Genomic DNA, 22,857 nt, shown 5'->3' on the forward strand with positions numbered 1-22,857 from the left:
CCCCCGGGATGCATATTGCTTTGTCAGCAACACATGCCTGCAGAAGCGCACCCATCACATTGACATGGAAGCCACAGGAAGGAAGACGGCACCAGGAAAGGCATACTCCCTCCCTGGAAGAGTAGATCTCAGAAATTATACACATTACTTCCATTGACCTTCCACTGCTAAACCCTAGTCGCAAGGCCATACACAGTTACTAGGAAACACGAGACACGTAATCTTTATTCCCGGTGGCCTGGTGCCCTGCTAAAAACTGAGCATTATGGATGTTGCTGGAAAACTAGGAGCCTTTCTACCAAGGTGGCTTGGCCTGAAGGGAAGAACTTCGTCTGTAAGCTTATTTCTCTTGCCCTCTTCGTATGAAGAAAATGCAAGCAATCGCAAAGTGGCAACTGTCACTAAACGAGAGAAAGATAGATTTCTATGTTGTTTGAGACATGATCTAAAGAAGACCCGGGTTTAGAAGGCAAGGGACACCTTGGCCAGCAGAGGAGAAAGAAGAACCAAGCTCCTGGTGACACAGTGGGCACTGAATCCAGCCGCCCTGACGCTCTACCTCCTCGTGCCCTAGTGTGACAGAGGACACGTCCTTACCGTGAAACCTCTTTGATTCAGTCTTTTTTCTCATAGTTGAGAGCTGCTTGAAAGAATTCCCTAGAGGCCTTCCTAAACACTCAATCTCTTTTACAATCTCTCTCAGCAACCTTTTCTTTGCCTTCACGGCACTTACTATAATTTTGAATCATTTATTTGTTGTTTAAATTCAATCTCCTCTGCGGGGCTGTAAGCCATGAGCTATGGGACTAGAATTGTTTTGCATCCCTAGGAAATGAAATGAAATGGGTTAACACAATGCTCGGCACATAAAAGGCTTGTAAATAGATGTACCATAAAGTGACACTAATAAGCCTCGCTCGTTCAAAGAGAGTTTCTAAAGGTAGAGAGATGAAGTGATGCGGAAGCGTCGGGGAAAGCATCCTTTCCTTTATTCTTGGGTTTTTGCCATAACCTAGTATTTCAGCTACAGCCAACATCTGTTTTATAGGGTTGGTGTGATCTCAGATTTGAATATTGAGCCCCCAGGGCATAAATGGGACCAGAGGGGTTCTAAACACCTTCTATGCTGTCACATTGTGACCTTGAAGCAATGCCTTCCCAGGCGCAGTAGGGCTGGATGGTGTATCTGCAGGTGACAGTGCTATGCACATCTAGCTTTTAGACCCAGGGCTTTGCTCCTGAGTTTTCAATTTTCTACTCTTCCCCTCATCCTCCTAACATTTTGTCATTCTTTTACTTCTAGTAATAGCCAATAAACTAAACAATGAACTTAATATGTTTATATTTACAGGTGATCTCTGACATTGACATCCCACTCAGAAATGTAGGTCTAACATCTTTCTGTCTTGTATACACTTACTGTTCCTTCATATTACCCATGGCATTAATTTAAAAAAAATTTTTAATGTTAATTTATTTTTGAGACAGAGACAGAGAGTAAATGGGGGAGGGACAGAGAGAGGGAGATACAGAATCTGAAGCAGGATCCAGGCTCCCAGCTGTCAGCAAAGAGCCAGACATGGGGCTCGAACTCCCAGACCGTGAGGTCATGACCAGAGCTGAAGTAGGACACTTAACCAACTGAGCCACCCAGGCGCCCTGCATTAATTTTTAATCAATATTTAACTCAAGGTTCTGTTCTAGTAAAATGTGATTATTACACAAAAGCTTGGGGGAAAAGTGTAACCATGACACTGAAAGCAAGAAGTCTTTACTTTCAAATTAGATGTTTAGATGAAAACTGACTTTTAGCAGGGCCAATGCGAGTATCTTATCGAGTGCCTACATGATTCATGTGTTACCACAGGTAGTTTACATAATACACACAGCAACATGTGTTTAATCCATGGGAAGAGGTCTGTACTACAGGCTACTTTGGGTTCTACAGAATGAGTAGTTGGAATCATTCAATAACAGGAAATAATTTGAGTTTGAAAATTTTCAGAATTAACATTTACATTAAGATACTATGCATCAAATGATTACGGAGCAAATCAAACCTTACAGATGCAAATGAATTGAAAAGAAGTTTCAAACATTTGATAAAGTACACAGAATAATTGAGTTAAAAACAACTATTTTTTATACATTTTTAAATGTTTATTTTTGAGAAAGAGAGAGCAAGGGAGGGGCAGAGAGAAGGAGACACAGAATCTGACGCAGGCTCCAGGCTGTTAACTGTCCGCACAGAACCCAACGCAAGGCTCTAACTCACCGACCGAGAGATCATGACCTGAGCAGAAGTCGGACGCTTAACTACCTGAACCATGCAGGCGCCAAAACAACTCGTCTAAAAAAATTTTTTTTATGTTTATTTTTGAGAGAGAGAGAGAAAGAGAGCCTACGAGTGTGAGGGGCAGAGACAGAGGGAGACACAATCCAAAGCAGGCTCCAGGCTCCCAGCTGTCAGCACAGAGTCGCATGTGGGACTCAAATTGACAAACCATGAGATCATGACCTGAGCCCAAGTTGGATGCTTAACCGCCTGAGCCACACAGGCACCGCTGAAACAACTCATTTTTAATCTGTAGGAGTATTTTTTAGATTTGTAATTATCCTTCTATAAAAGTTTTGAGATGTGATTCATTTGCCTCACATAATCATGGATATTTTGTTTTAAAACAGAAAATAAAAATAGGCATGTATAATGTCAGCCCTCCATCTGACCATATCTTCTCCCTCAGATCCTCTGTTTCCAAGCTCCTTGGGGCTGTGACATGTGCCCCTCCTACCCACCTCCCTATAACCTACAGGGCCGACTCTGCAGCTGTTTAGATAATCCTGACTGCGGTAAGAAAGATTATCAATGTATAAATACCCCTGTGCCCTGGAGTGGGGCATAGTTCATCAAAGATCCCCAACAGGGATCTGAGACCCAGCAATGGCAGCTTCGCTCCTTAAATCCCGTTAGTGATTTCTCAGTCAGGTGTACCTCAAATTATACAATCCCCTTTCCATTCTCATCCCCATCTTAGATAGGATTGAGAATCTGCCATGGTCTCTACCTCGAAGTTCAGCCTGACTATCTAATTTAGTACCTGGGAGACTTGCCCTGAATCCCTACGAACATTCTATAGTCTGCGTGACATGACTTGTTCAATTACCACTTACCTGTCCAACACCTGAGTTCTACCTCTATTATAGGTTCCCCAACATGGGGGCTCTTCTCTTACAGTCAGAAAATCAAGCCTAATGAGTGCATGTAATATGTCAAGATTACGTGGCCAGAAAACCCAACTTCAGAGAAAAGTTTTACCAAGAATTTTTTCTGAAAGATCAAGGTAAATGGTCAAGATAGATTCCCCAATATCTAACATCTGTATGTTTTGTTCTAGCAACTCTGCCCGAACTTTTAAATAATGTTTATAAGATGTTACACACATAATAATTCTGACTTTAAAAACGTTGATTTTAGGCTTATAATTCTAGATGAATTATAAATTCACTTTAAGCTGTTGAACCAAAGGAAGTATAAAGTCATAGACGTCCGTCTCTGTATCCACATCTATATCAAAAGGCTTAACGAAGACAGAACGTGAAGAAACATAGCTTGTAGACTAGCTAAAGTTTTGGCCCTGTCTTTATCTTGTTCAAGACAATCTATTCACTGCTTTCTTCTAAGGATCTTAGTGTTAAGAATCACTTGGTGTCAGGAATCACTTGGGATCCTTCCCAGGGAAGTGGTCACAAAAATTACCAACTGCTAATTATGGTAACGTAGAGTGAAGCATATCTTTTTTTTTTTTTTTTTGGTAACATTTATTTATTATTGACAGAGAGAGACAGAGCGTAAGTGTGGAAGGGGCAGAGAGAGGGGGAGACAGAATCTGAAACAGGTTCCAGGCTCTGAGCTGTCAGCACAGAGCCCAACATGGGGCTCAAACTCACAAACTGTGAGATCATGACCTGAGCCGAAGTCGGATGCTTAACCGATTGAGTCGCCCAGGTGCCCCAGAGTGAAGCATGTCTTAAACAAATTAGCAACTTAAATGCAGAGCGACACCCTGAGAGTTTATGTGTAACTCACATCTCCTATGCTGATGTTTCTGCTTCACCGCTGTCCCGGGAACACCCTTGGGGCACTGGGTTTTGCCTGCCTCTGCGGTGAAATCAGGGTATGTGGCAAGATCAACTTCTCAGCATTTGTTCACAGATCTTAGGCCAGGTCATAAGTCTTTTGCTTCCCCGTCTGCTCTCGAATACCAGTCACTTATGACTGACTTCTGCAATGTGTGACACATGATTAAGCCACAGAAGCAGAATTTCTGCTTCAAGAATTTCAGTTTTAGTAGTATATTCACATCGTTTGAATGGTACCTCTTCCTTCCTTCCACTCTGACGATTCATAGAAGTGTAAGAGTGCAAAAAATTTAAAGACATTCCAGCATTCAGGAGCTAAAATCTAGTACATTCTCTTGAAACTTTTTCTTTCAGAATAGACCTTTCAAAGTAAGGATAAGAAGAATTCAGATATCTTCTTATTCTTTTTTGTAAGTTACTAAGATGGGAATAATAGAGTTGCCTATTTGGATGTCTAAATTTTCAGGTCTTCTTAGTAGTTAAAGAAGTCTCAGAAAAATAAAAAGGTAATTTTAGGTATTACTCAGAGTTTTCTAACCTTCGGTGTTAAATACTGATTTTAAATTCTTTTCAGCTTACATACATAAATAAGGAACATAAACATAATAGATCTACATGAAGAATATACTGGATTGAGATCATGGACTTTGCCGGATTTGCTCCCTGTAGGGGTCAGAGGAGCTGATGAAGACATTGAGTGGCTCAGTGATTAAGAAGAGATAGTGAAAACATCTTCCCATCCTGTCCTGTGGACATGTGTAAAAGCAGAAGATTGTGAAAATCAATATTAAGCAGGTAACTCAAGGTCCAGAGCCCAAAGAAATGTGTCCCCGTGAGTAAACAGAACAAACAGGGCTTGCCACAGGCATTGGGAACGGAGGCAAGGAATCTGAAGACCAGGCAGAATAAACGCAAGGTGCAATCGGTCAAAACATGTAGGGAGTTTAGCATCCGGACTAAAGAATGAGCACATTAGTAAGACTTGGGATTAAAAAAAAAAAAATTATGACAGCTTCCCTTACAGAATAGAATGGGGCTACATTTTCTTGGATTTTGGTAGAAATCCTTAAGAATATTCTTAACACGGAAATGCATGAAGCCTGAGATCATCTTTGTGCTGGGGTGTCCCAGACTCTGTCAGGTTTGCTCATTTGCCCAAGGGCTCACAGGCCATGCATGTCATACTCACAGCCAAAAACTATATTGCAAGAAAAAGATCCCAAAGTAGAAGCAGGAAAGGGAAAACGTGCATGGGGAGAAGGCTGCAGGAAAGCAGGTGCAAGCCTCCAAGCCTCCTTTCCCAGAGGAGTCACAGAGGATGTGCTTAACTCCTCCCATCGTGGATTGAGACAGCACAGGTGAAATGTCAACTCGGGAAGCATTGGACTCAGTGCCCAGGGTTTTCACGTGGGGACGATCAGGTAGGCACCCTCTGCCCAGCATGTATCAAAATTCCAGAGCCCCAGAAATAAAGCAGATGTTTGGCATCAGCCACATTGTTTCAACAGTTTACGTGCAGGGAGTCGCCTTTATCATTTAGGAAGAGTTTGACATCAGTGCGGAGACTTGTTTGGCAGCCAATCTCCTTGATGCCAGCCAAGGACCAGGCCTGCAGGCAGGTACTTCTAAGGGGAGACGTCTAGGACCTGTTATATTGACTCTTTCCGTAACCATCCCTCCCTTTTATTTCCTTTCCAGATGGGGCTGGCTTTGTTTCCCAACGGTTATCTAGAAACGTGTCTATAATAAAGATTACTCAAATGAGTTAAAGAACCTCACTATGCATGGTCTGAATTTTCAGATGGTATTCTAGAATTTCAGTGGTGTTATTATATTATAGCAGAGTAACTCCCCAAAGCCCACCTTTAGGAGGACAGCTCGGCCAGGACTAGCTCCCCTGGGATGCATGTGGGGGCTCCAGCGACCAAATGCCTGCCCTGGCATGTAAGAGACCTAGTTTCGGTAGTGCATTTCTGAGTGAATCAGAGGAGGCCAGAAGAAGAGAAAAGTTGATGAGGTTCTTCAACTAAGGAAATGCTACAGGCTTCCCTACCAGCCTCTCACTTTCCTGAAAGTGTTGTGTCTCCATGACAAGAGCCGAAAAGGTGGATGTTAGTTGCATAAGCTGTTCAGACTCCCAGCAAATTTGGATGTCTTTGATTGCCCAGGGAATATGGAAGGGCTCGTTGATCTTCATTTTCTTTGGGAGGGTAAGATATAGATCCTCAGAAACCAACGGTCTCTGGTGTAATTTCCTTTTTTTTTTTAGTTTATTTATTTTGAGGGGGAGAGAGAGTGCATGTGAGTGTGCGTAGGAGGCGCTGAGAGAGAGAATGAGAGAGAATCTCAAGCAGACTCCTCACTATCAGTACTGAACCCAATGAGGGACTCGAACTCACCAACCATGAGATCATGATCTGAGCTGAAATCAAGAGTCAGACGCTTAAAAATTTGAGTCACCCAGGTATAATTAAAAACATTTTTTTTTAAATATTTTTATTTATTTCTAGGAGAGAGAGAGAGAGAGACAGCGTGAGCAGGGGAGGGTCAGAGAGAGAGGGAGTCACAGACTGAAACAGGCTCCAGGCTCTGAGCTGGCAGTCAGCACAGAGCCCGACGCGGGGCCCGAACCCACGAACCGCGAGATCATGACCTGAGCGAAAGTCGGACGCTTAATCGACTAAGCCACCCAGGCGCCCCCACCCAGGTATAAGTTTTGATAGCTCCCCAAGGATACTCAAGAAACTAGTCTGATGGGTCAAGACGAGCAGGCTGCTGTCAACGAATGAGTTAAGTTGTCATGCAGGCTTACGGTCAAGTTCACAAGTGGACCGAACGGCCAGATTCAAAAAGCAGGAGTGAGACAGGAGGGTGGGAACGAAGAACCCAGAATGCGCAGGGAGGGCCACTGTATAGTGATGGCTTGCTAATTTAAAATTTTTATACACTGTGCTGTATGGCAATCCTACAGTAATCATCTCCTTTGGTCCTAAGAACCCAGTGAGGTTAATTTTTAGTTATGGGAAATGCCACGTTAAAATGCAAATATTTAAATCGGTAGCAGCAGCCCTTACCGTCAAAAAACAGCTTTAGCTGCAGCTGGAAGGCAAAGTATTTCTGGGAACTGGACTAAGGTTTGACGTGGGAAGTAAAGGCAAATGGCTTTGGGGGAACCGGCGGCCCCTCGTTCTGTCCCACACCCTTCAAAAAACCGTTCTGACTCTGACCCGATTGGACCAAGGGTAAGAGTTTGGTGAAGTGCTGCCTCCGCCGCGCCGCCTCAGAACACACTCCGAGCGGACTCGTCTCGCTGCTAGTTTCAAGTGCAAATTAATGAGGTACCGGCACTCAAGACGCCCCGGGGCTGACCCGCCGACCACAGGATCCGGGGGAGGAGGGTGGGCGAGCCAAGCCGCTTAACGAGAGGAAGCGAGGGCAGGGGGCGGGCCTTCCGTGGCGAAACCCCACCCCTCCCTTGCTCGTCGCTGATTGGTGGAGGCGATAGGCCGCGAGGGTGGGTGTGTTCCCGGGAGGCGGGCGCGCGCGCGCCGGAGGACCGGAAAGGAGGCGGGGCCGTGGCGGCGCGCGCTCCCGGAACGCGCGCGGGCGCAGGCGGCGCGGATCGCAGGGAGCCGGTCCGCGGCCGGAACGGGGTCCCCGGTGTGCGTGTGGAACGGGGCTCGGGGCCGACGGTCGCGATGAACACGGTGCTGTCGCGGGCGAACTCGCTGTTCGCCTTCTCCCTGAGCGTGATGGCGGCGCTCACCTTCGGCTGCTTCATCACCACCGCCTTCAAAGACCGGAGCGTCCCGGTGCGGCTGCACGTCTCGCGGATCATGCTGTGAGTGCGGCCGAGGCCCGGCCGGCGGGGCGGGGCGCCTGGACCCGGCCGGGGTGGGCGCCGCGGCCCGGGGGCCCCCCACCGCGGGGCAGGGCAGCCCGCGCCGCCCCGGGGCCGCCCTCGCCCTCCCCGCGGCCGAGCGGCCGTCGCCGCCGCGGGCGGGCGCCCGGGGGGACGTCGCGGGCTGCCCGGCCGCCCCTGGAGCTCCCACCCCTCGGCCGCAGATTCCCGGGCTTGCTCTTAAATTTTAATTTTGAGTGTTACTCAGGCCGGTGCCTCCGCTTCCTTCCTGTTCCTCACTTCCCCCCGCCCTCGCCCGGCCAATGAGGGAGCCACACACCAGCAGAGCGGCGCCGCCGCCCGCCCGCCCGCCGGGCTCCGGGGCGGGTCCCCCCCCCCCCGACCCCACACCCCGAGACTCTCGTTCTGCCCCCCGGCCCGGCCCTCGCTCGCAGCTGCCGGGAGGCCGGCCGGGGAGGTCGCGAGGCGCCGAGCGCCTTCGGTCCCCGCGCTCCGACGCGGCGCCTCGGCGAGGCTCGGAGTCAGTCAGCGGAGATGCCCCAAACGGAGTTCCAGAATGACCTGGTCATCCCGGGAACGCCTTTGGCTGTCTGTCCTTCTCCATGTCGGCCCTCCGGCACTTTCCTTTTGGACACGTAGCCCTTTGCGCCGGTTCTCCGCTCTTCCCTGTCCGTCTGGCGTCAAGTTCGCCCGGCGCTTCCACGTTAGTTCCCCGGTGTCTTTGTCGGAGGCGCGCGCGAGCCCGTCATCCAACCGCCGACCCCACCCCCGGCCTCGCCACCCCCGTTTTCTCTTTAGTGCTGCTTATTAGACACTGGTTTTTGGGTGCAGAGAGACACCGGAACTGTTAGCTGTTGTTAATCCTGAGCAAGTTGCATACCGTCCTGGGCCTTCATGTGCTTTTGTCTGGAATAAAAGCAATACCCAACTTGTAGGCTTGTTGCAAGGATTATTGGAGATCGTAAGGAAAATACGTTGTTGACTGGACCCAGACACCTAATAAGCACTCAGTAAAAAACAGCGGTTATCATCATATCTTAGTTTCTTCCACACCACCTGTAGTCATCTGGAACCTTCTACCCCTGCTACCAAAGTGCTTGACAGCAAGTGTTTACACGTGGAGCAGTTTTTACACCATCTTCCCCCCGCCCCCCATACACACACACCGTTTTTGCCAGGGATTCTTTGTTAAGCTGTGTGAATATAGTGAAAGACCTCATTTTATATTGGATTCACGTTTTTATCCTGTTTTCACACTTACAAGTTTTTCTGATTTTTGCTTGTTTCTCTGTGGGATTCCACCTGTGCCTCCAGCTTTATGGAATTCTGTGCATTTTACGTCTTGTGGCGTTTGAAAGATGGTAAAACTTTTATCTTTGTTTTTAGAAAAAATGTAGAAGACTTCACTGGACCTAGAGAACGAAGTGATCTGGGATTCATTACATTTGATATAACTGCTGATATCCTTTAAGAAAATATTTTATTGCTTTCTCTATAGTTGTATGATGAGACGCATGTTGCCTAGTGAATTTTGATGATATCCTGAATCAGCCATACTTTAGTTTCTATACCTATGTTTCTATTCGTAAGAGTCTTCAGACCTTCTATTCACACTTTGAAAAAAATCATTTATGGATTCTTCAGTTACTATTTTGTGAAACTACTTTACATTCTTCACAGAAACATTAAGTAGATTGAAAGCTGTAAGTTGTATCTCGGAAAGAAAAAATAAAATCAGATCGTTTGGATTACAGAAGGAAAGATGGCACCAGGGCTCAGCCTACCAGATGGAATCTTCCATGTACAGTCCCAAGTAATAGATCGTATTGTACGGTAGCAGAGGGAAACATAGGTTAAAAAACTGAATTGGCATCTCTTAAGGTTTAGAAGGTCATTATCAAAATAGGTGTTGGTAAGCCGTATGAGCATTTTACCATTATCTTTTCTTTACAAGTACTTTTATAATAGGAGTCGGAGAAATCTTAATATTTAAGAGAATTAATTTAAAATTAGGACGATTTGGGGCGCCTGGGTGGCTTAGTCGGTTAAGCGTCCGACTTTCGCTTAGGTCATAATCTCGCGGTTCGTGGGTTCGAGCCCCGCGTCGGGCTCTGTGCTGACTGCCAGCTCGGAGCCTGGAGCCTGTTTCAGTCTGTGACTCCCTCTCTCTCTGACCCTCCCCTGCTCACGCTGTCTCTCTCTCTCCTAGAAATAAATAAAACATTAAAAAAAATTAAAAAAATAAAATGAGGAAGATTTAATATTTTCTCTTTATCTTGAGGTTCTCCCTTTGGAAACCGTTCAGTTTGGCCATTTCCGTCTTCTCGGGCCTTGGCAGCTTTGTGCCCTGTCACTTCCAGTCCGGCCACCTGCCTGTTTAAGACCTCAGACGGGTGATTGCACCGTCTGAACTTTTGTAAAGCAACTGAACAGTCGAAGCAGATAATGCTTCCGGGGAGTTAACCTGATACGGCTCTTTACTGCCGTGGAATTACTTTAACTGGATTTTTTAGAAATAAAGTATTGGGTTTAGAGGGAGACTAGGAATTAGCTCTCTAGGCACTTTTTCAGGAAATAGAGTGCACTGAGAACAGTCCTGTGGTCAACTTGGTATGTCTGCTTTTTTTTTTTTTTAACATTTATTTATTATTGAGAAACAGAGAGAGACAGAGCATGAGCAGGGGAGGGTCAGAGAGAGAGGGAGACACAGAATCTGAAGGAGGCTTCAGGCTCTGAGTTGTCAGCACAGAGCCTGAAGTGGGGCTCGAACCCACCACCTGTGAGATCATGACCTGAGCTGAAGTCGGACGCTTAACCGACGGAACCACTCCGTTGCCCCGGTATGTCTGCTTTTAAGTCTTCGTCTCGTTTTAAAACCAGTAAGGAGCTCGGATCTCTTAGGGAAGTAGTAGCTTTGTGTAGCTGGAGAATTACAGGGAAATTTCTCATCTCTCAACAACTGAATTTAAATATTCTCAGTCTCATGATTTGTAGTTAGTCAGATTTTCTTAATGCTGCTGCTAGGACTTGAACCTCTGCCTTTTCTTCTAAAGAGCTCTCCTAGACTTCTCCATTCTGCAGGAGAGTGATTCTTAGCAGATACACATGTCTAAACGCAGAATGAAATGGACATGCTGCTGTCAGTATGAAAATCACGTAATGAAATGACTTAACCATTTACATGTAATACTTAATAAAAATGCGAACTTTCACTCCTTTCGTTTCACAGTGACACGGCTCGGTGTTGAATCCTCATGAGTTTTTTTCCCTTCGGTCTGGGAGGTTGATGAAATCAAATTGGTATTCAAGTTCATATTCTTACCAAAGCACTTCGTGGACTGAGACATTTTGATCTCTGTTGGCACGTGTCCAAAGGCAACGTGGACAATTTATTATACTTCGTTTCATTAACGTGAACTAGTCATGTTTGCTTATCACTAAATTTAGGTGGTGAGGGCTGGTTATCCTTTAGAACATCCATGGAAAGAATCGAATGTGCTTCAAAGATTAGATCCTCTTTCTTTTAGACTTAGTCGATATTACAGAAAGCTAAATTTTGTATTGCTCTGTTATTATGAACCAAAATATCTCAGCTAATAATACTTAGAGGCATGGGGGATAAAGCTAATAATCCTGCTGATATTTGTATTTTTTGAAATGAGCTAGATTTTACAGTATATTTATATTTTATGTATTTTTATTAAATTAGTGTCTCACTATGTTTCTGGCCTGCCTCTCCTTTTTTTTTCTATTTTAGTACTAGTATTGCTTGGATAATTACTAATAAGATTGGTTCAAAAGTGGTGTCCTATTTATGATTTATAGATTCCTTAATTTATTTACATCTGGAGAACATATTCGATTGGAATGTTAAGCAATTGTTTCTTTATTTATCAGCAGAATATTCAACAAAAAATAATGTAAGTATATGTATACGTACGCATATGACTTTTAATAGATCTTTAAAACCTAATTATGAAAGAATATGCATTTTATTTATTTGTTAATTTATTTTAAATGTTTATTTATTTTGAGAGAGAGAGAGAAGTGGGGGAGGGGCAGAGAGAGGAGAGAGACAATCCCTAGAATCCCATGGACAGTGAGATGGTGACCTGCACCCAAATTAAGAGTCCGATGCCCAACCGACTGAGCCACTCAGGTGCCCCGAGAATATAAATTTTATATACACAGACTATCCGACCTGAGGAGTTTGGTAAAAATCACAGGCCTCTGGAGAGGTGATGCTACTAAGAAAACACCTCGTTAGGTAGCCTCTGTCTTTTTTCTGCTTCTCTATCTCTAGTATTGTGGTCCGCAGATTGGGGTGCAGACAGGGCAGTCCATATGTATGGAAGGAAAGCCATTGAAAGCTAGTTTTTCCTCTCCTAGGGATCTAAAAAGGAGTTAGCAGTTTTTCAGTTCATTAGCTTTCTGCTGGATGTTAGGGTGGAGCGGCAGCTTCCACACTCCACACTCCTCACATGCTTGAGAAAGGAGAACGTGATCTGGGTATTCCTCTGTTTAAAATAAAAGGGGAAGAAGTTAAGTTCTACCAATACTTGCGATGTGGGCTGACGTTAATACTCACACTCAGTGCGTAAGTCAGATGGTTACACGTCTCCTAAAACACGCACGGCCTCAGGAGAAAGAGGAGGTGGACCGTGCTGAGTGCATTTCTTCATCCATTTTCAGCATTTTTTAAGGGTGTGGAGTGTAATCCAGTGACATGGGTAATATTTCCTATTTCTTTTAAGTTTACTTATTTATTTTGAGAGAGAGAGAATGTGCAGGGGGGGGAGAGAGAAAGAGAGAGAGAGGGGGAGAGAGAGAGGGAGAGGGAGACAGAGAGAATCCCAAGCAGCCTCCATGCTCAGCACAGAGCCCAACACGGGGCTCGAGCCCACAAACTGTGAGATCATGACCTGAGCCGAGATCAAGAGTTGGGTGCTTAACCGACTGAGCCACCCAGGCGCCTCTGATATTACCTATTTTTAAGTAAACTGATCTTCACCAAATGGAAAAAAATGGGTTAAAAGATTCTTGCAAAGAAATCACAGGTTGAAAATAATGTGAATGGTTCAGCCACATGTAAGCAACAGGAAAGGGGCTGAGCGGATGGGTTTCTTTCTCTTGGGAGCTGCTCAGCCACATTAATGGATTAAATAAAGAGAGAGCTGAGATCTAATAAAAAGTTGGCTGAGAAAATTCAACATCGGTCAAGAATACTATTTGAAATGCAAATTTGCATTGACTATCAGGGATGATATCATCTGATAATAGTAATGTGTACTGGGCACATCATTTGTAAATAATCATTTGGGGCTAGTGCTCAGAATAATTTGTGATTGGAAATCTTTGGAGACCATTTCCAGCGATAGATCAGAAGGGACGTTGCCGAATTCTGGGTGCTCTAGGGAATGGGAGCGTGGCATTGCTGCACGAGCATCCACTCTTCAAGATAAAGTAGTGTTTCCACAACTTGGACTGGAGAAGAGACGGCAAGGTGTTTGGACCCACAGAATCTGTGAGCTGTGTTTACAACTCTCATTACCCCCATATATGGTCAAAAACCGTAAAGACGACACATTTTTGAATCATGTCAGATTATTTTAAAATCCTTCCAAATATTTATATTTTTCTTTCGAAGTGAAGTTGTTTTTTTTTTTTTTAATATTTTTATTTATTTCTAGGAGAGAGAGAGACAGCGTGAGCAGGGGAGGGTCAGAGAGGGAGTCACAGACTGAAACAGGCTCCAGGCTCTGAGCTGGCAGTCAGCACAGAGCCTGACGCGGGGCTCGAACCCACGAACCGTGAGATCATGACCTAAGTGAAAGTCGGACGTTTAGCCGACTAAGCCACCCAGGCGCCCTCGAAGTGAAGTATTTTGATAGTCTTACGAAGCCATATAACTCCAGTTAACATTTCTGTCTGTTGAGAAATATTTCCCTTTGCTTTGGAGGTGTATAGGATTCACCAATTCAGTATCTAAATCTTTTTATTAAATCTTTTTAATCATAAACTAGAGTTTATCAGAAGTTTTGTAATGAAAAGCTACTAAACTGTTAGATTAAAACACCACTAGAATTCTTAATTTGTGATTGAAACTTACTGGTCCAGTCTGATTTAGAGCTTGTTTGCAGTCAAGAGTAGGGGTTGAGGGGCCCCTGGGGGCCTCAGTCGGCTAAGCATCCGACTTCATCTCAGGTCATGATCTCACGGTCTGTGGGTTCAAGACCCGCTACGGGCTCTGTGCTGACCGCTAGCTCAGAGCCTGGAGCCTGCTTCGGATTCTGTGTCTCCCTCTCTCTCTGACCCCCTGCTCATGTTGTCTCTCTCTCTCAGAAATAAATAAAACATTAAAAAAAAAAGAGTAGGGGTTGAGATATTTATCTAGAATGTCTCTAGAACAGAAATCCCTGAAAGTGTCAAGTGAATGACTGTGGTAAGTGAATTAAAATGCGAAAGTGAAATCCGTGGAATTACAGTGTGCTTCTGTGGTGTTTTACCGAAGTCACTCATGTTTGTTACCACATAGTCTGCCGTTAGAATGAGTCTTCTTCTGTATTTTATTTGAACTGAACCTACCTTATCTATTGATTGGTTTGATTCGTTAACTGCCATTTTAATATTTCAATTCATTTTACGTTTATTTTGAGCATATCTTTTATGCCACAAAATTTGTTACGCACCAGGATTATTGGGTTGAATAAGTTTTGATCCCTGCCCTTGAGAATCAACAAAATGTTAAGAGAAACAAACAGAAAGGCTTTTTCTGAAGGTAAGAGTAATGACTGTGTACACACATATTCTACACGTCTCAACAAATTATCAACATTTATGTCACCTTCTTGGCGACAAGTGTACCTAAATTATATTCATAATTCTGGTTTACCCCAGTGTGACTAGTAAGTTAATACAACTTGGAACGTAACTGGTCATTGCTTCGCTGAGTGACTAAATGTACATAAAATTTCATTTCATTTTGGCATATTTTTGATTATATGTTCTTCAGTCATATTGTTTCTGTTTAATCTTAGCGGTTTTATGGTGAAGATTTGAAACCTCTTAGAAATTACTTCCACATTTCTTTTCAGTGAGTGTGGTCGCCACATGCTAACAGTTGGCCTTCCCAGGCTAATAATGGATAATAGCTTAATAAGAACAGATTTCTTGAGATTTAGTAGTGAACACAAATGTGTTTTCTCTTCATTATATGCCCCTCATTTTCCAAACAGAACTTGCTTTTGATATGTCAAAATAGTGGTTTCAAAGAATTAACTTCTAGAATATTGCCATAAATGAAACCGTGAAGTGCCCACGATTAATTTAAAAGAGACATATTTAGAAGGCTTCATTTCTTTAGCGATTCCTTGATAATTAAAGACCTTGGAGATATGTAAGTATTCCTGACCTAATGTGGGAGCAGTGACCCCTATTAACAGCATGATGGAACAGGAAGAGTTAATTGCCTCAGTTTCCCTGACACGCTGCACGGTACACACTGAGCTGGGCAGGAAAAGTGATTCCCGAGAATGCTTTCCTTCCGGGGATTTTCTGATCCCTTCCGTTTCACCAAGGGCCTCGCTCTAGAGAGCGCGCAGGTCTAAGCCGTCGTAGGAAGCTGCGGGGCCTTAAGTAACAGTGGCCGTAGCAAAGGCAGCGATTTCCAGTCGGGGAATCGTCTTCTGTCCCAGCAAAGCTCAACTCCTCGTGCGTACCCCTTCGTTACTGTTTTATGTGCTTAAAGATTCTAGCAGCTCCCTCAAAAGTGGCACTCATTAATATAAATTAAACTATTTGCTTAGCACCGTCTATAGTTGAAGTGACAGATGCAATTTCTGATGAGCTATCTAATTCATTTTCATTTCAACGCAGGCTCTGAACCAGGTAGTCCTTTGGGACAAGATTGTTCTGCGAGGTGATAATCCAAAGCTGCTGTTGAAAGATATGAAAACAAAATATTTTTTCTTTGACGATGGAAATGGCCTCAAGTGAGCAATTCTTTGTCCTTTACGTGTAATTAAATGTGCCGGGCAGAGAACGGTGTAAAGTAGTTTTTATTTTATTTTGAAGAAAACGATTAGAGGACGGTGGAGAGAGAAGGAAAGTATTTATGCAGATCCGAACTGGGTGACTGGCTGGGAATCGTGTCGTAGAAACAGCTCTTTAGGAAGAGCTCAGTGTCTTGCAGTCTGTGAACCCTGGTCATGCTAAGAAAGGCCCTCGGCCGCTTCTGGTCCCAAGTGCGTGGGGGCCTGGGCTGCTCACCTGCGGGGGCTCCTCATGGAACGTGGGGAGGGAATTTCTCGGGGACCCTGACTAGAGACGTGGCGCATCTGTCCAGGAGGTGACGCTGAGGGCTTTCACTGCGCTTCTCTTCCCTGAACCTCAGTTTCCTTCCGTGCACCGTGAAGGGATTAGAATGACTGGTCTCTTGCGGTCACTGTTTAGCTCTTAAGCTCTGTGGGGAAGGATTTTAGGGGAGAGCTGTTTTCACCAACGCTCTGGTTTGACAAATGAAAAATTGCCAGCCGTGAGAGATTGTGGTGCGTTTCCAATCTAGATAAGGATAGAATTAGATTGCAGATCGTTGCCTGCTGACATCTAGCTCAAATCTCTGGATAGTGTCTGCATTTTACTCATTTAAGCTTTTCGGCTGGTGGCTGTAATAACTAACTGTGGGAGTTTAGGTCGGGCCCTCACGGGATGCCTGCAAATAGAATAACGGGTCGCTGGGATTTCAGAAGAGCTGAGAAAACTTCTGTGGGTACATGAGGATTCCAGTTACAAATCACCGGTTCAGTAGTATTTGAACCTCCGTGCTTGAATTAAAATGTTTTCACTGAGCTGAAAATGTTTCTGCTGACATCTGTTTATCATTGTATCTTATAGGGGAAACAGGAATGTCACCTTAACCCTGTCCTGGAACGTCGTACCAAATGCTGGAATTCTACCTCTTGTGACGGGATCAGGTCACGTGTCTGTCCCATTTCCAGATACCTATGAAATAACGAAGAGTTATTAAATTATTCTGAATTTGAAGCAACATATTTTTATACTTAATGAATCCTATCTCGTTTTTCTCTTCCCTTGTATCTTCATTTGTCTTTTGGTTGTTATTTTTTGGTGGGGAGGGTGGCATAAGACTTAACATCAAAAGGCATATTTGAAAGGTTAATGTGCTATTGAAACTCAATTTTACAAACAAAACACACACACACACACACACACACACACACACACGAATGCCACCAGAGTGGAGTATTATAAAAATAAGACAACTAACTGCATAATAAAGATTTGTTAAAAAATAACCTTTGAGGTATTCCCTGTATGTCCATGATTCTTTATGGAATAGAAAGTGAGCATGACAAGTAGTGAAAACTTTTAGGTGCCTGTGGAATTACGAGAACTCTATTTTATGTCTCGCATTCATGCAAGTTCACATCAGATGTGGTTCAGAGGCGGCCATTTCTCTCTGAGGGTGTGTCGCGTTGCTGGACACATTAGAAGGGTTATTTGTGAGACACCTGGTTGACAGAACAGATGAGAGCGACGGGATTTTGTTCCATGTGTCTCAGGAATGCCCCGTGACGCGTGGCCCTCTCACAGCTGATGAGCAGCTTTCTCTGCTTAAAGACTAAATACCTCTTTAGAAGCTGGAAATCATTCTAACTCACTTCAGAGTCTCCTAAGCCAACCAAATATGTGTGTCTCTGTGCTTTCCCTAAAAACGTTCCTTTGTATTCTATCTGCGTGTGAGTTTTTAGCATTGCCATTGAAAGTTGAAAATGTTTGCATGGTTTACCTTCTGAGTTAAGTGTGTCCTCGTGAGCATGCCTAGTGCCACTGAGTGGTGATGATTTAAAATTTTTTGTAGGTCCACATTTTAGTAATTATTGGGGTAATAATAATCAGTATTTGTTGTGCCTTTCCACTTAGAAGCACTCTCATATTTTACTGTGTGTTCTCGATAATCTAATGAGGTAGGTAGTTCAAATGATAGCTGTTTGCAGACGAAGAGACTGACACCCGGAAGTTGGTTGAATTGCTTTGCACTTACATAGCTAGCAGGGAAGGGAGTTAAAACTTCGCTCAGATTAGTTCTCTAAGCCTGTCCTTTCTCCTGTAGCTCTGATTACAGGCTAATCAGAATTCACTTACAATTTTCCTTATGTTTTATGTGACCCTGGACCCCCTTTCGGCCGCTCCTAAAAGAGGTTTCCCATCCTGGAGGGAAGTGACTAATTTTCAAGCTGCCGACAACTTACACAGAGATGATCTCTCACTTCATTCTCTGTGTAAATTAACTTTGTGAAAAGAAGAATCCAGTGTGTGTGGAAATAACTTAGAGATTAAACACAGTAATACATGGTTGAATATATGCTCATGTTTAACATTATTTTTCCTTCCATGAACAAACAGACGTCCTCAAGGAAGCAGGTACCAACAGTTACCCTGAAAAGCAAGACCAGACACTGTAGTTACACTCTCAGCAGTAACCAAAAATGGCTCATGTTTTCTAAGAATGGGTTTAAGCTAACAATTGTTATATTTACCTCAAATGAAACACCTCACCATTTACTGACGTTGGTTTTAACAGCTACTGTGTGTGAACAGTGAGGCCTTGTCAATGTCATAGGTACTGGATTGCGGATAGTAGACTGGGGGTGGCCCCCAGCATCTTCAGTCAACTCTTCAGGGTCTCGGTTTCTTTGTCTTTAAAATGATGGAGCTGGTTCTTCTGTGACCACACAAGTTGAAATTCGAGGGATCTGTTCAGCAGAGACTGAACAGAAAAGCACCTTAGTAACGTGAAGACAAGAAGGCGACCAGAAGACTAACACAGAACTGTTCCTCCTGATTTGACTGTATTTCTGTTAGATTTTATACCCAGAAGATGTAACTGCGTATCGTTTGTACAGATACTGCACATGGAAGCGTAGTGTCCATAGACGTCGCAGCTGAACACTCGGGTGCATTCGTGAAGGCGGGCACCACGGTAAGCCTGCGGTTCTACCCAGAGGCGGGCGCCGGTGTGCTGGTTCCTTAGCCTCTGTGATGGCGCACGTGTTAGGATGCTGGAGGCGAATGTTGCAGTTGACTTGAAGTTCGTTGGCAAGTTCGCTCACTTTGGAGTTTGGGGAGGAAGAGGAGCAGAGCGGCCCCGCTAGCACGGTGGTCAGTGTTTGGTTTACTGAACTGCGGGAAACTGCTCAGGACAACACTGTTCCAACACGGGCATAAGAAACCTCTGTCTCAGGAACTCGTTTTTGGGTGCGCAGGGCTTTGTGGGAGGACCACGGTTCCACGTGAAAACACACGGCCTTGTGTTCAGTCTGGTCAGCTTATCTCCCTTCGGTCTGTGTTTTCAGGAAGTCTTACAAAGCCCAAGGCTTCAAGATTTAACAGAAACCTAAGTATTAGGCAGGTCTGAGCCCAGAGAGGATCCTGGGGAAGGAGAACCTAAGTACCGACCTAAAAGAATTCTGGTTACAAAGAAACTCACTCGCAGTGTGCTCACACCGCCCTTCTCTCTAGCCTGGATAAATGCTATCAGTGCTTTTTTATTTCCGCAGTCAATTACGTTTGGTTTCGTTATGCTTAAAGGAAAGTAACAGGAAACTTCAGAAATTCCTAAGAGTGTAATAGGAAAGTGGATTATTGCAAATGTCCTCTTGGAATTGTACAGCTCTTCGGTGGGGCTGGCCAGCTTAGTGATAGCGCGAAGATGGGCGTTAAGGTTCTAATGGATCCTTTTTTTTTTTTTTTCCACTGTTGTGTCTAAAGCTTCGTGATCGAAAGCTTTGGGTCTTGAGGTATAGGTTACTGGAGGTGCTATTTTATTATATTTTGAATGGACATGAAATGAGTGTAGGGAGAAAAACCGTAAGCTGTGAACTTTGGTAGGAAAACACCACCTATTTGTTCCAGAAGCTCTGCTTTTGGTAGAGGGCCTGTACGGTACATGTGACTGCCGGTGGGTCTAAAGAGATCTCTTTCAAAAAGTTGTTGCACGCTTTGAAGCAATTTGGGAAATTGTTTACAAATAACAGGTTCGTAAGAAAAAGAAATTCATGAAAATACTGAAGATACATTTGAGGATTTTCGTAATTGCAATAAACAGCCTTTTTTCTAATGAAGATGAATTTGTTTACGAGTAAAAGTGTGCATTTTAAAAGACTTTCAGATTTACGCCTTTTCTGTGAAAGCTGCAGAACTAAAAGAAAATGAAGCCAAGTCTAGTAAACTTAAGCCCTGTTTTGTTTGTTTTCCTTTTGGGGGGGGGCGGGCAGGGGAGGGAGGTTATTTACATCTAAAATGTCTTCTCCAGACACTGTATGCTCCTCTCCTAGACTGTAAGCTCTTTGAGGGCAGTCTTGTTGGATTTATCTTTGTATCTTGCCCAGCGCCTGGCACGGAACAGGCGCCTAATAAACACTGATGATGAAGAAGTCCTTTGTCTTTGTGGCCAAACCATGGGGCTGCCTTGCCGCCTGCTCTCTGAGCGCTGTCTGCTTTCCTTCCTGAGCTCCTGGTGACGTTTGATCGAGTCCTGTGTCCTTTGGAGCCGGGTTAGATGGCTCGGTCACGACCGGCCGCTGCTCCTGTCTCTGAGGCCCGTGTTCTAACCACCCCCCCACCCCCGCTTTTGATCATGAGTGAGCCGAGGGGAAGTGACGAGGGGCAAGGGTGATCTGAAAAGTGCTTTACTTTAGTGGAAAACACAACATAGACCCGACTCTGAAAATGCCCGAGATGCGTGTTTGGCTCCTGAAGAAATGGGTGTGGAAATCAGCTGCCTCCATTCGAAGGTCCAGTTTGCCCGGCCTCTTCCAGTTTGGGCACAGCGGCTGGTTTGGCTCCCTGCCCTCACACATCTGGCTCGAGGGGCTGCCCTGAACCTGCAGATCTGGGGGAAGTCCCACTTTTTATCTCTCTTTCACGTACCTCGGAAGAGAGAGGAGTTTCTAAGAAGACACAGGACGTTTACCAGGGAACTCAGCCAAAACAGAAGTCCCTCAAGGAAAGAAAATCAGCTGACTTTAGGGGTGGCTTTTTTCCTTAAGCCGATGTGTACGTTATCTGGGAGGATAGCAGAGGGCAGAACTTGCCTGTGTAGACCTTACGCCTGGTCCTCTTACCTCCCAGCCCTCCAGGTCCTAGGTGAAAGCAAGAATTCGGGGCTCAGTAACCGTTGCCCAATGCCCGAGTTCTTCCTGCAGAAAGAAAGTGTATGGCTTCGGCGGGTGTGCCCTGTCCTGTCTGACGAGACCTCAGGCTTAGAGGAGCTTCCGAGCTGGGTTTGCCTCCTCCTGGGGGTAGCAAAGCGGCATCCTGGAACGTGTGCGGAAGTCGCTGCACAGCCTGCTGGTGAGGCATCTAGGGCTAGAAAGGCGCGCTGATGGGCAGGGGGAGCCTCTGCTCCTTTGTTCCAAGGGCCACCAGCCCCGTGCCCCTCGCCCTGTGGGCTGGGAAGGGCTGTAGCCCACGTGGGAAAGGAGGGGAGTGCAAACGTGATGGGTGGGAGTGGGGGGGAGGAGGGTTCTGAGACGCGAATCCGAAAACCAGGTCATTGGGGCTTAGAGGGCACTGCATCCCATTAGAAGAGGCCCCCAAGTTAGTTTGAGAAGTTGGGGCCTCGTCCCGTTGCTCAGCCCCTGCTGCTGCTTTCAAGCCCCTCCAGCTGTTGTGTTGCTGCGTCTGCAGAGACAGGGCGGGTGGGAAATCCTCTGGGCATCACGTTCACCTGCCAGGAACGCTTCACAATTACCATGATGTTGGGAGAGACAGAGCCACCTGCTCGCTGCCCTCAGCTCCACATTTGCGAGCTCAGATGCTCTGCATTAATTCAGATCACACTAGCTGCTGTTACAGAAAATCCTCAACGTTTGAGAACATCTCCTGCTCTGAGGAAGCTAAGGTGGGAAGGAGCTGAGGTGGTGTTCAGGCAGCTTTCCAGAAGGTGTGACCGAAGGACCTGGGTGTGTCCTACCTCAGGACGGCCATCCCCGGGGACTCACAGCTCTTCAACCTGGCTGGCTGGAGTGGGGGAAGGTGGAGAGGCCTTACTCCTTAAGTAGCTTGGCCCAGAAGCGTCCCATAACTTTTTAGTATTTTCTACGTATATATTTTTATCTGTAGGGTGTAGGCTTTCGGGATTTTCTGAAGGTGAGCATATTAGATTTTAGGAGTTAGGTTCTAAAACACGTATGGAGTATTAGAATTACCTGACTCATCTTTCTTCCTAGTATTTCCTCCTTAGAGTGATTTTGATTTTTTAAGTTTCAGTGATGGTACCCAGTTTATATTGATTTCCTGGTTGCTGCTGTTTGTATCCCTCGGTGCAGTTCAAGTATGCAAAACACCTCCTGGTGAGTGCTGTTCAGAGCTCTTGCCCAACTTTGATCAAGTGTTGTCCGTGCCTTTCGGACTTGGAAGAGATACCTGGGAGTCAAGGCTATGAAGTGCAGGTAATACTGAACATTTGAGAGCCCGTCAAAGCTGCCGGGATTCTAGGGCTTCCCCATAAGGAGCATCAGCCAGTTCTTTCACTGAAAGCACTGCACCATGTAACACACGGACACACACCTCCGCCACCATCGACCGCCCTCCTGACCTTCAGCTTGCCAAGCAGGTTCCTGTCGTGTCATCAGCGCACCTCCGTATTCCCCTTCCAGGATCGTTTCCCCGATTCCTCTTTCTTTCTCATGCGTCATTTCATCGGCTTCATTGACCACCGTCTTGAAAGTCACACACCTGTCATTTGTCTTTTCACTTTGCAGCATGATCGTCGATAGCGCTTGTTGCCAGGAGATGCATGTATACGTACATATACAAACACACGTATACGT

At 45.2% G+C, this 22,857-nt stretch overlaps 1 protein-coding gene across 1 annotated transcript; it reads left to right on the forward strand.

Annotated features, from left to right (window-relative positions):
* The first annotated feature begins 7,708 nt into the window (after window positions 1-7,708).
* On the forward strand, window positions 7,709-20,257 carry SPCS3 (signal peptidase complex subunit 3). The gene is made up of 5 exons (XM_039217216.1): window positions 7,709-7,981; window positions 9,389-9,462; window positions 11,846-11,922; window positions 15,878-15,993; window positions 16,895-20,257. The coding sequence occupies exons 1-5, from the start codon at window positions 7,839-7,841 to the stop codon at window positions 17,025-17,027; spliced, it is 543 nt and encodes a 180-aa protein (XP_039073147.1). The 5' UTR covers window positions 7,709-7,838; the 3' UTR covers window positions 17,028-20,257.
* Window positions 20,258-22,857: the final 2,600 nt, after the last annotated feature.

The sequence above is a fragment of the Hyaena hyaena genome, unplaced genomic scaffold, assembly GCF_003009895.1.
Source record: "Hyaena hyaena isolate Hyena2069 unplaced genomic scaffold, ASM300989v1 scaffold_681, whole genome shotgun sequence".
Lineage (NCBI taxonomy): Eukaryota > Metazoa > Chordata > Mammalia > Carnivora > Hyaenidae > Hyaena > Hyaena hyaena.